This window comes from Corvus cornix, chromosome 1A (genome assembly GCF_000738735.6).
Source record: "Corvus cornix cornix isolate S_Up_H32 chromosome 1A, ASM73873v5, whole genome shotgun sequence".
In the NCBI taxonomy this organism is placed as follows: Eukaryota; Metazoa; Chordata; class Aves; order Passeriformes; family Corvidae; genus Corvus; species Corvus cornix.
Window position 1 is genome coordinate 32,174,057 of NC_047057.1, and position 13,573 is coordinate 32,187,629.

The 13,573-nt window shown below is 42.8% G+C and overlaps 1 protein-coding gene across 2 annotated transcripts in view; it reads right to left on the minus strand.

Annotated features, from left to right (window-relative positions):
• The window catches only part of PPM1H (protein phosphatase, Mg2+/Mn2+ dependent 1H), a 134,419-nt gene that overhangs the window by 5,843 nt on the left and 115,003 nt on the right, over positions 1 to 13,573 (minus strand). Inside the window, exons 9-10 of one of the 2 annotated variants that reach the window (XM_039570524.1) lie at positions 5,967 to 6,118; positions 47 to 139 (exon numbers count right to left, since the gene is read on the minus strand). In XM_039570524.1, the coding sequence (XP_039426458.1) occupies positions 47 to 139; positions 5,967 to 6,118 (245 nt within the window). The remainder of the gene's footprint in view (positions 1 to 46; positions 140 to 5,966; positions 6,119 to 13,573) is intronic. The other variant, XM_039570523.1, reaches the window with a different exon arrangement.

Below are 13,573 nucleotides of genomic sequence, written 5' to 3' on the forward strand. Positions count from 1 at the left end.
GGGTTTTCACAGCCTGCTGCCTGCCAGATTTAATGCTGTGACCTACCAAGACATGCTTCCCAGTGTTTTAGAAGCAGGCAGGAGAAACACAAGCCATGGCATATGCACAAAGCAACTCCTTCCAGCTCGGTGACAGTTCCTGAATAAGAATGTAAAAGTATTTGAAAGGCACCACTTGATCAAAAATCACTGGCCATTCTGAGTGCTTGACTTCACCAGTCTTCAGAAAAATATTAAACACACTTGCCTTAACAAATTGACTTTCTAGTAGTAGTCTGAAAACTTGAGGACCCCAAATAACACTACTTGTTGAAAACCACACACTTGTTCACTGACACATCTGAAGGTAAACATGGCTCAACTGTTTCAGAAATGAACTGGAACAAAGTAATTTGAAAGCAAGTAATAGAGCATGAAAAATAAAATCCAAATTTCCCTTTAAGCCAAAGTAGACTAACTTGTCTGTTTTTCTTGACCATAGAAATGATTTTTAAAGCTCTTTTATTCTGAAACTGGAAAGGAACAGTTAACATGGTCAGATTATCAGAGTCCCACAGTTCTTTCACTTTTATGAGTTCAGTGAAAACTGCATGAATGTGAGTGGTCAAGTGCTTAATTTAGTGAAATACCAAGTTTCATGTTACTTCAAAACTCCCAGCCTGTGCTGGGCTGAGTGGCATTGGATTTATGGGAGTTATTTTTCTGTCCTGAAAAAATACCACATGCTGCTTGGGGGCAGAAGGGTGTCAGAGTCCAAAAGGTGCTTAGACAGTGCTCTGTCATGTTGTCCCCTACTGCTTTACCTGCTGCTACTACATCAACACATCTGTGTACTCACTTGGAAGTTTCCTCTGAAAGAAATCTCATTATGGGTGAACAGCTACTGTCATGTGTTTTACTTCATCAGCCCAACACATAGGCAAGATATTTTGTATTTGATTGGTTGGAGGCAAGCTTTTCTATGATTTGATAATTAAAATTAACTGAATAGTTAAAGCTCTGACAAGAAAAAAAACCACCAGTCTGCATGTGTTCTATTAAAAGCGTAAGTATCAACCTCCAGGATGATGCAAGCGCTCTATGAAGCCACACACACAGGCCTCCAGAATTAAAGCACACCTCTGTAGTTTCCCAAACCAGAAAGGACAAAGAAGGGTTTGCATTTCAATACCCCCTTTTCTAGGGAGGATCCTCGACCAGAAATTATCTGCCCAGATCTCATCTGTAGAAAGGGAAAGAACAGTATCTCTGTTGATCAGAAGCACTGTGTACGTGTATAAGTTTGTCAATTATCCAGGAGTGTTCTAACCTCAGAACTTTTCACCACAGAATTCAGTATTAAGTTTGAATTTCTATCACTGAGACTTCATTCAGTCTCTGGGGATAAAAGAAAAAAAAAAAACCAATTATGTTCTGTGTCTAGAATCTTGATGCCTTGAACTCAGAGGATTCCTCTGAACCAAGAGCAGATGTATTTGCTCTACTGGATAGATTTCTTCAATGCAAATGAACCAACACTTAACTAGTCAAAAGGTTTGATGCCAAATTCAAGTAATGTTGTACAGCTGCAATGCACCCACTGTTCCTAATGGTACTGAGTGATAAAATCTCCAGGCCTCACTAGTTTTGACAAATTATTTCCTTTTAGCAGTAAGTGAAGGGCCCAAAGACATGAAATCTAACACACATGCTTGCATACACACGTGCACTGTCCACATGTTCTGAGATCAGTCTGTGCCACAAACTCGAGCTAAAACATCAGGATGTAACAAGAACCACTGCCCTTACTGTCCTAATGCAACATGAAATCATGTTTTCTAGGGGGAAAAAAACCAAACATACACCCTTGCACTCCTCAGTTTCCAAATCAGATGCAGGGCTAAGGAACAAAAGGACTCCACGTGGCAAGCAAGAAACTGAAATATTTATTCACAGCATGTCTGATGCTGAGTGAATTTTGGCAAGAACATATTTCCCAAGGATTTCTCAGCTATTGTCAGAATTTAAGAAAGAAACACCCATCATTCTGCAAGAAAACTTTGCCTTCCTGCTTTTTCTAATTAACAAGGACTCCCCACATCTAAGGAGTACAAAGGAATGAGTATTGCTTTTGATTGTATTTGGCTTTTGCTGCTGAATGTTTGGAGAGGGGAAGATAAAAAAAAAGGAATTTTAATAAACAAGAAATTCTCTTGTAGACAAATGGTGAAATACTCAAGAAAACCAGCACAATGAAGCAAAGGAAAAGGAACAGGTGAAGGTAGCAGTGAAGTAACATATTCCTCTCCTGTGTAGAACTGAATTGAAGCAATGCTGTTCAACTTGGCACTGGCAGAGCCAGGGTGAGTCTCTTGTACCTGGAGATGAATAGCAGCAGCAGTCCATTACCGCATGTTTTATTCTCCAGTGCTGTGGAATTGGGATTCAGCTGTCGAAACAGCATTAGAGAACTGCTGAAGTAGTTTTAAAGTATCCACTTCCTCCTAATGAATAGCCTTGCTGGAATACAGCTTTTGTGTTTTAAGAATAAACATATGGAGGTTTTTTTCTTATGCCAAAGCTTTCTGTATTGATCAGTGAAAGTACTGCAGGAAGTGGTGACAGTGGGAGAATCATGCTGATGTCTGAGCAGCTTCTTATCTCCTCACACTCAGCAGATGTGGAGGAGCTCCTCAGCATCCTCATAAATCTCTAGTGAGTGAGAGGGAAAGTGAGGGGACAAGAAATGACAAAGGGAAGGATGAGAAATAAAAGATTCCCAAGGTCGGGGGTAAACGTGCATAAATGCAGCTGAAGGAAGTTGGCAAACAGTCACAGTTCTCCATCTTCATACCTCTTCAGAGAGCTGATGTATGGACAGCAGCAGTGGTGCTGCCACCTGTTCTTCGCTCAGAGCCCCTGTAATGCTTGTCTGCCACAATACCCATAAGAAATGAGCTGGCTAAGAAATCCAGCTCCATCCCAGCCTCTTCACTCCATCACAGTCCTCACACAGGAACTGTTCTCTAAACAAGTCTGTGCCCAAATCTCCTGAGGCTGTGTCTGCATGGCTGGATGAAGAGAGACCTGGGGATTTTGCTCTCCTTGCTTGGAGACATCCAGGCACATGCTATGTTTGACAGAACTCAGAGATGTTTTTTATGTGGGCAACTAATACTCACAGTAAATATCAGCAGGAGAGAGTCCCAAGAGCACTGCTGAGGGCTCTAAGCTCTTACCCATCAGGCTATAAAGTGACTTCTAATTCAAATGGGAGGGATATTGTTCCCACAAGGAACGAATTATGTAACAGATAAGTACTCTGCAGCTCTAAAACCCTCTCTAGTTTTTTTTTTTTCTTTTCTTTTTTAATACACTGCTGTCAGGGAGTAAGTAGGCTACTGGGTCAGGTGGATCCAGGGGCTGCTCCACAGGTTGGTTCTCCTGAGGACCACAGCACTACCAAACCCAGGGTGCAAGGCTCTTACATTCTAACAAGTTTTCTACATCCCTAGAGATACTACATTTTCAGCTGATCACCTCACCACAGATTATGTCACTACACCTATCACAGAACCTGACATTTTCTGGGATAACATTTCCTTTAAACATAACACTTGTAATACAGCAAAGGAGATTTTTCTGTCACTGACTAGTGAGAGGAATGAATGCAGCTCCACAGCTTGAGCTCGAATGCTACTGTAAATTCATTAGTTATACCTCATTTAGACCACTGTGAAATAATTACATAAAACCTCTCACACAGTACTTTAAAACCTTTAAATATTCCTTACAACCAAGCAGCAAGAGCAATTTCACAAAGGTAATTTTCATAAATATCATTGTAAACTATATGACGGACTGCTCTAATTACCTTTTGCATGCCAGCATGAGAAATGTCTTGCCACAACTATTTGTAAGCCTCTAAATGATCTGGCACAAACTTGCTTAAAAGAACAAATTTATTTTCAGTTCAGATGTCCATTCATAGACCAGTAGGTCAAACACCAATAAATGTGTTTGTTCAAACACCAGTAAATGTGTCTGTTTATAAAAACAGCAGGCTCAGTTCTGGAATGTGTGGTGCTCATGTTGGCACAAACAGTGACTAATTCCCCACAATTACCCAACCAGTACAAGAAAATCTAAATCAAAACGAAGAAAATATAATTTTCTTTGTGTCTCTCGTTGCTCTGAGTGTTTTAAATGAATGAAAAATGACTCACCTAACAAGTCAAAAAGCTCAAAAAATCCTGCTTCCTACTGCAGCAATCATGGTGGCTATCACCATGAGCTTAGTAAAGACCAAAAGGAACAAGATAGACATAACACACCCTGACTGTATTCATAACAGATGGGACTGGTGAGGATGGTAGGCAGGGCCAACCTTTCCCAAATACGAGATGAGAATGGAGATAGGCCAGGACAGAGGTATTGTGTGTTACCAGGTGTCTTTGCAGGAAGAGGCTCAGCGGTGCAGGAATGAGAACAAAAGCACCATGGCATTTTTGAATGGTGTCAGGTAATAACTGAAAGTAGGTTGGATGGCTCATCTCCTCCTACCTTAAATTAATGGCATGTCTGCATAGCACACTGCCAGATGCCCTTGAAGTGCCCTTAACTGATCCTGTCTCATCTCCTCCCGGAGAAAGGGCAGACACAGCTGCATGTCTTGCTGAAGTAGAGATGGCCCAGGGCTGTCATTCATACCATATCTTATCTTTGGCATAAGGAGATGGGCAAAGTCAAAATATTGCAGTTGCAGCTTTATGATAATCATCAGTCCTCCATTCTCCTGACAATTGCAGCAAGACCTTTTTTTTGCATTCTGTATTTGTAAGTGTCAGCGCAAGGAAATACTGCTGTTATTTTGAAGGTGTTCTCACTTTAAACCCCAAGTCACTGTCAAGGTGTGCATACCCAGTTACCTTGTTTGTTGATGAAGAATAGGGCTGACCCTGTGAAGATGACCACTTAGAAATACGAGAAACAGCAAGCATTTTGAGATGGGTCTTAGCTATTTCTGAAACTCCACTTTCCACAGACCAACTGGGGATGTGTAAAATCTCTTTTCCCCACTCTCAGCCCAGGGTGAGGGCAGAACACAGTGGTAGACAGGCCTAAATTCAGTAGCAACACACACTTCCCTTCCTGAGCAGTCCCTAAGAATAAATCAAGCTCTTTCCACTTTCACAGTCCTGGTTACAAACGAGAGACTTCTGATCTCTGGCATAATGTTTTAATTCACAGTGACACTGAACTCAGTAGCAGACAAACCTATGGACTCACTCAAGGCAGATAGCCTCTAGATGGTTGTTTGGGAACTTGTTTGTTTGCATGATGGTTTAAGGACAGAAACTGATGATCTAAGAGGTAATAAAGATAGAAAAAATGAGGAGGATGAGGTAGATTAAAATAGTGAAATAAAGCATAATCTAATTAAAGGAAACACAAGTTGGACTTTCCACCTATTTTGTCACTACACCCATCCTGTAGCTGGTAGCACTGAGCATCCTCTAAGGAAGGTGGGTTCAAAGGTCACACTATGACTAGGAATGAGTGGCAACCACAGCGTGCAGTATTTATATACATACACAGTGGGAGAGAGAGGGAGATTATGAGGATGTCCTACAGAGAAACAATCTTTAGTGTTAAGGGACTGTCCAGAGGAGAGACTTGTTGCCATGGTCTTCCAAGACCCCAGCCTCCTACAGTTTTCACAGGACCTCATACAGCAAACAGAATCCCATGCCAAGATGCTGTGATCCCACACCTATTCCTTTCAAGGTGGACATTCCTGAGTTATAATAGAGCCCCTGCTCCAATTGCTCACGTTTGCTGTAGAGGCTCCGTCCAACCTATAAAAATGTCTTCTTGTAAGTGTTGCATGTTTCCCAAATGTTATTTATATCATACTTTCTACAAAAATATGTTACCAGAAAGTGATCTTCTATAGAGAAGCTGGAAAATCAGGGATGAGCACGAACCTGTGGGGATCATCAGGGTCACAGTTTGGTAGAAAGTTAGTGACAGCTTCTGCCACTTCTTCATTTAACAGCACATCCCAGAGCCCATCAGTAGCAAGGATCAGAACATCATCTGGCCCATGCTCATACTGCAGGAGATCATAGACTCTCACCTAAAAGAAAAAAACCCAAGAGACATTCATGAAGGAGGCAACTGTCAGACCTGTTCATGAAACTGCTGAGTTTGGCTGTGAGTTTATCAGGTTTCAGCCAGGGCACTGAAATACCTCCCATGGCATTGCTGGAGTCTGTCTCCAATTCAGCCCTCCACACAGCAATCCTTCCTGCTGCAGCTCAGCATGGCTCAGGTGCTAACTGCAGCCGGGATGGATGCAAGCATTCTGAAACCAGGCTCTAAAGCCCTGTGCTGCCTGATGCCAGAAGCACTTGAAGCCTCCCCCACCCGGCAGCCTGGCTTCAGTGCATGAGGCTCCTCCCTAGCATTGGCAGGACTAGCTGTATGGAAGCTGAATAATTTATTTGATGAATTTTTGATATTTTATAAAATATTCACAAATAATTGTTTTCACTATTTGTCCAGATCCATTTAAGTCTGCCAGATTGCATGTTTGGAAATGCCTGTGTGACAGCCAGCATTGCGTTCACTTTTCTAAACCTGAGGCAGCTGCTGAACTCACGAGTTTTGCCTGAGCAAGTGAGTGGTTTCATGAAATGCAGAAAAACTGCTCAGTCTCATGTATCTGTTAGGATTTCAGTAGCTACAGACCGATTCAAGATCTGCACAAAAGTGAAGCTTTTTTGCACTATTAAAATACCCACTGGCTTCAACTCACCTGTCTGCAGTCCCAGTCAGGCTGACCACTGCTGGCACCTCTTAACATCCTGCCTTTAAAACAACTTCCACTGCCCTCTTCCCAGAGAAGCTGGGAGTGGCAGAGGCAGTCATGGTGGGGGTTGCTGCGAGGCCATCAGCTGAGCCAGAATACAAGCAAAGGCCATAGAAAGTGTTTTAAAACAAGCCTTTAGTTTGGTGTAACTCCCCTTCCAGCACACTCCAGTTGAGAAATGCCTGCAATTCCCAGGTTGTGATGGGGAGCCATTAGGAAGGACCCACAGAGAACTTCCATTTCCACAGCAACAACCACAACTTGAAAGAACTGTAACAGCCATGGTAAGGCAGACAGGAGGAAAGCATCACCTATACTGAAATTCAGAAACGGTGCACCTCATCATGCACCCTGCTCCAGTCTTGGACTCCACTAACAGCGCAGTTAGTCAGGACAAGCACTTGGCATAACAAGAAAATATGAGCTGTTTTATTCTCCCTCATGGTGCACTCTTCCCTTAGGAGCCATGGAGCAGGCAGGCAATGCACATAAAATGCCTGGACCTTTTAATGTAATTATGCTTTTATGGGACTTCAACCAGTACCAGAGGAAAAAAAAGATTTAAAAAAATCACCTAGACCTGATGCTAATCCTTACCAGCTCGCCTTTCACTCAAAAGCACAAGAAGGTCATTTGTAAAATGTAACCTTCACTTCATTATCTAAGGTAGCAGCTGAATAAGGACTTTGGAGAGGATTAAATTCAAAGCAAGATACTCTCTTCATTAGAGTGTATCTGCTTATTTAGACTTGAGTGGGAATATAGAAAAGACCCCTATATGCAGCACACCTCTCATCTCAAGCTCATTGCACAGAAATCAGTAGCTGTCATAGTCCCTGTCTTCCAGAATTTAGTTCAGCCTTAACAGCCCACTGTTTTCTGAGCTGCAACTCAGAAATCACTGGGGTGTGGAGGGTAAGTTAGCCAACACAACCATCAATATGCAGCACATGTTCTGGTCAGATCTCTTGGGGACCAGCAAATACTTGAGAAAGCATCAGAGTTAATGCTGAAGGATGCACTCAGCACCAAGCCCCTGGTAGGGCTAACCAAGCTTCAAACATCTGTGCTGGGAAAAGCACATCCCAACCCAGGCAAAGGACATATTATACCACAGGAGCCTTTTTTGCAGCTTAGGTGGGGTAGAAGGTGGGAAAGCAAAACCATGCATCACTGATTGGAATCCTCCTGAAATGAACCATTTTGTCTGGTGCTCTGAGGAGCAGCACTGGGACGGATGAGAAACTTTTCAAAGCTACCTGCAGCCAGTCCGTGGGTCAAAATGCAAGAGCAACACCAAGAAGAGATCACTTTACCAAGAATATGTTTTGTTTTAGGGGAACAGAAAAAAAATGCAATTACTGGGGTTTTTTGTGTAATCTAGGAAGAAGGGTACTTCCTAAAAGGTCAAGCTTTGTGAACTGGGCACCTCCAGCAGAAAGGCATATGTTGAGAAGAAACTAGATGTCAGAAGAGATGCAGAGAACAGTGAGGTGTTAGGCCAGTCCCTAGACTAAGGAAAAGAGAGTGCCAAGGTTACAGGAGACAAGCTTGGGGCAATTCGAGGTAAGATTGTTGCATACAAGGACTAGTTGGACATGCAACAAAACGTTCACTGAAATGCAGTTTTGTCTGCCTCGCAGTTACCTTAAGTCCTTTCTTTGTGTCTTGCCTTGTATTTCTTAAATACAGCTGTAGGTACCCCTGATATGTTGCTGACGAAAATGAGTTAGAGCTGTCCAGTCTATTGCAGGGTGAAGTTATGTTCACACACCACCTTGTCCAGGTGCAGAAAGTAACCAGCTCCTAACCCTTCATTTTTCTGCCAGCAGCTTTCTTGTAGTTCTTACTTGGGTCAATGAGGGTCTCTTGCAGTAGCGCCCTGTGCCTTCAGCTGGACACGGAGCAGTGTGACAGCAGAGCTCCTGGAGGCACACAGGCTCGGCAGCACCACCAAAGCACGTGGAACAGCAGCTCAGCCCAGCAGGGCTCACGGAACACCCACCCCACACACATCTCACGCTGTGCAGCACCCACAGCACACTCCACACTGTACAGAAAAGGTGAGAGAGTATGATATGCCACAGTTTTGAAATATGAGGAGACAAGCAGGGAATTACCTAAGTGCCTGCAACAGCAATGAACCCTACAGCCCTGTAAATCTTATGCGACCAAAAGCAGCTCAACGATTGCAATGAAAATGACTATTTTGTTTTAATTTTTAAAATTCCAGAGTAAACCCTCTCAATGACTGCCTCTTTCCTGTAGCTGTATTTCAGGAAAGTAAACAGTGAGGTTTAAGGAACATTCTGTCTGTAACACAAGTTTGTGCAAAGCTGCTCTGTAAAGCAGCATTGCAGAACCTTGCTCCTGCAGGTGACAGCTGGCCAGACAATGACCGGCAGTGCAGAGGTTTCCTCAACTAGTGCAGCAGCCTCAACAAATTTCCTAACAATGCCATCTTGGATCTTCTGTCTTTCCCTTGTGAATCACTGCTTCTGCAGCCAGACATAAATCCTGAGAGTGCCCCACAGAACTTGTGTCCTCGGCCTCCCATGCTGTCCTGAGAGCCTTCTCAGCAACTCCCTCCAGCCTACCAGCCCCTTCTGTGCTGCCCAGGTAGTGTTTCTCACTCTTTAAATTAATCTCTCTGGAGTATCACAGCTGCCCTGAAAGGAGCCCAGTTTGGTCATCATGCTTCTTCTATCTGCTGATGTCTTATTGATGTGAAGCAGCTGACCTGTTAACTAGCTGAACTTGACATTAGCAACCAGAAAATCTAAAAACTGCAAGGAACCTCAGCAGCACAGCCAGCCATGAAGCCACGACAATAAGCACTGGGTTACCCTTACATCCTATAGATAGGATAATACTAGTTAACCTGACTAGTACTTACAGATCTGCTGACAGGTAACAGGGCATACACACCACTAGAGCCCACAGTCACACATCTTTCTGAATGTGCATTATGCAGTTTGTCAATTAACGTCTTTCATCCAGGTATTTGTGTCTCATATTACATATTACCTACATGCAGTCAAGAGCATTGAGAAAACCACTCTGGGCAAGCAATGAACAAACAGGTGAGCTGGTTTTTATTTACATTTCAAAAAGATCTACCCACTGGACAAACCCTGCCTTTGGCTGCTGCAAAGGACGTCAGCCCTGTGAAGGCGCTGTGCCCTGTTCACCAGGTTTGTTTTTAAGAGGCAGCCAACAAAAGTCCCTGTGGCTGGAAAACCGCTCACAACAGAGTGACATGTGAGCCTGCAGCCACCTGAGGTGCTCCTCAGCAGCAGGCCTCAGGGGAATTCCAGCTAAACAACAGCCTGCATTCACTCGCCTGCACTATTGATCAACCCAGCTACTTCAATAAATAAAGCCCTTTCTTAATTGTATCATCCCTTTTATGTGCAGTGTTATCCAGTGCAGCTTTGCTGGCAAATGATGAGATCTTTCAATACCACCCTCCAAGTAATTTATATGTAAATAATAAAAAGTGGGTCCCAACACTGTTCCCTGCAGCATTCACCAATTAATCTCCTTTTAGCTTTTTACTGCCACCCTTTGTTTCCTGCCCATTAGCCAGTTTCCAGTAGACTGTGCCAACTTTCCACTTAGTCTGTAGCTTCATATCTTTTATATTAATAACTTGTGATGCAGAACGGTTTCTCAAATGTTTTCTGAGAAATCAAAGTGCTCATGCAAGAGCATCTGCTGCATTTATTATTATTTTTTAATTCTCTTGTAGACACAATCTCAAGGACCTGAAGCCACTAAGGTGTGATGTTTGCTTCCTAAAGCCACCTTGACTCCCTTTGATCGCACTGTACTTCTCTGTGTATCTGCCTTACTCGTTCCTTTCGATGGTGTAATTCCTGAGGATTTCTCCAGAAGGCAGATGTGAATCTAAAGTGATCTCTCTGGACATATTTGTGGAGTTGTCAGAAAGATTTTACTAACACAATGGAACAAGAAAAATTCTTCTTCATTATCCTTCTTATCATTTGCTGTGGTGGCTGGCTTTTAGTTCATTGCTGGCAAAGGCCAATGCTGCCATCAGATCCACATCTTTCCCCAAAAAATAGCTGAGCTGCCATTCAAAAAATTTCAGGATGAAATTCTGCTTTTCATCTGCAACAAGGTGGCTCTTGCTAAGCTTTGAAAAGCAGAATTTCCTGCTGAAAGCTTTCAAATTGACTGTTCCATTATGAAAAATAAATATTTAATTCCATGCCAGAGAGCCTCAGCCATGGCTTGCCTGCTTTGTGCTACTTCAGTTGATTATGAGAGGTTCAAATCTCTAGAGCTCACCAACCTGCAGAAGTCCTCCAAATCTGGTCTCAAAACAGCTGAGCCACTGAATACTGATTACATTCGTCAGTCTTGGCTGCATGACTTCTCCTCCCATAGCCTGGCACTCTATCAAAGTATCATTTCACACCACCCTCAAATTACTATTATATGCCTATTTCTGGATGTAGTCTCAGGGATGTTTACCTTTCCTTGAGCTAAATTTTGGTGGATATGACATAGAAGAGCTTTGTCACGCTGGAAGTAAATTGTTCTGAAAACTCACCACACTGAGTGAATCTGTGGCACCTTCCTTACTTGAGAAAGGACACGGTAATTAAGGCACAGAAACAGAAGCCAGAGGACTTGGATCCTCCCTCTGTCACAACCCACTCTGCACTTTAATTTCCTGAGCCTCCCCTTTTCCAGGTCTGGAAACCACACATTGTGCTTCTCTACCTCTATATAAACAATTCAAAATCCAATGCTGCACAGGGACCAAATATGACTGCTGCTTGATGCCACTGTCTTTGCTTCCAAGTGCCAAGCCTCCCAGATGGCAGAATAAAGATGTTGTTTCTTAATGCTGGTTTCTGTGCAAGGTGCGCTGCCGATGTTTGGACAGAACAAGTCAGGGAAAAACATGAGTTAAAGCACTGGGGCTCTCTCTAGGAAGAGAAGGAAGAGATGATTAAGAGAAGGAGGTGCAATGGAACGCAAGCTAGAGCATATGCTACTTCCTAATAATACTCAGGGGTTTTTTTGCCAGTATCTCTAAATTCAGGTGGCTGGTGCTCTGTCTTTCCTCCTCCTGCCCTCATACATTTCTGCCGAATTTAGCTGTGAAGAAGATGTGGAAACAAAGCCAGTTTTGCTTCCCTTTTGCAAAGCAGTTAAGAGATCCCAAAACGTGGCTAGCATATGAACTGGATGTCATATTCCAGAATTTGAACACGTACAGACACATTCCCCACACATCAGAAAAGCCCATGAGAAGCTTTGGTTTATAGACACACACAAATACTGCAGCAGCAATTGGCAGAGATGATACTGCTGGGATGCTGTGCTGCAGCCATTACGTATCCCAGAAACACTGGGTCTCAGCATGCCAGAAAGAAAAATAAATAGGTAGAATTGCATCATTTTTCTGGCATTAAACAAATCCATCACAGTGATGAAGGCAGAGCTCCTGCCTGCCAGGCTGAGGAGAAAAAGAGCAGGTCTCAAGTGAGGGACACCACACATTCAAAGGGGGAGAGGGGGAAGTACACAATTGAGAGCAAGGAAACGTGAAGAAGGGGCTGTCTGTAGAGCTCCCTCTTTACTTCAGGGCTGGAATCTCTTAGCACTTCTTTAATTTTTATTTTTCTAATTGGAATTTTAATACATAATTTTTATATAATAAATATATGTAAATTTTATATCTCTGTTTATAGGCACAGAGGCAAGAAGAGACCACACTGCCACTCTGTGGAGTAAGCCAGACTGCCTTCACTCGTGGTGGTGCATCCTTCCTCCCTGCCCCTCCTCGGGCCACTATGATCTCAGAAATGCTGTTAGGCCTTGGCCTTGATGAACAGCACCTGGGCTGAGCTCCTCTTGAGCTTATCAGAAACACCGTCTGCTCCCAGGAACTTGTGCTGTCTAACGAGCTCCTGTTTTTTCGAACGGCCTTGGAAATTTATTCTTACCTGAATAACAACCCAAATGGAACAACATTATAACAAAGTTATCAAACTTTCAGAAAAAGTTACCAACCCAAATTGCAGCCAGAACGGTAAATTACTGTGACTAAAGCCAACTTTCTTGCAACCCTATAAACAGTGGTTCCAAGTGAGACCCTTTGAGCTCTCCTGGACCACAGCAGCCTGTGTACATACTCTTTTAGGCCTGAGTATGTATGAGCGTGAATATGCTATAGCAAAGGTACTAGGAATGTTGCTCTCTTAGATTCTTAAATATGTTAGATTCGTAAGTAAGTTAAGCCTATAAGTCAGTTACTGCTGTGCTTATAGTAAAGTCTATAGAATCTTTTGTTTAAACAATTTCGTTAAATTGTTTAAATTCAGCTATTAGTTAAGTGTTGTTAAAACCTTTAGTCAAGTAGTCAAGTCTGGGGATAAGTTTGACAAGGGGGTCTACTCTGAACCTTGTGACTCAACAGAAGGGTCTCCCTTACTCCTTTTTATCCTTACCCTTTCCCTTATCCTTAACCTTTTTTGTCCCCAGCCCCCACATAGATAATTTTTGGTTGACTTTAGTTTTAGATTGATTGACTTTAGATTTCAGTCCAATTTTTTCTCTGTGTGCTTCAACCATCTAGTAAGTAGTAGAGTGAACCCTGCCAACAAACTGTTGTGCTTTCATTTTAATATTAAACCTGCTTTTGCTGATACCTTTGCTGATGATTCTTTGAGAAACCTGAAA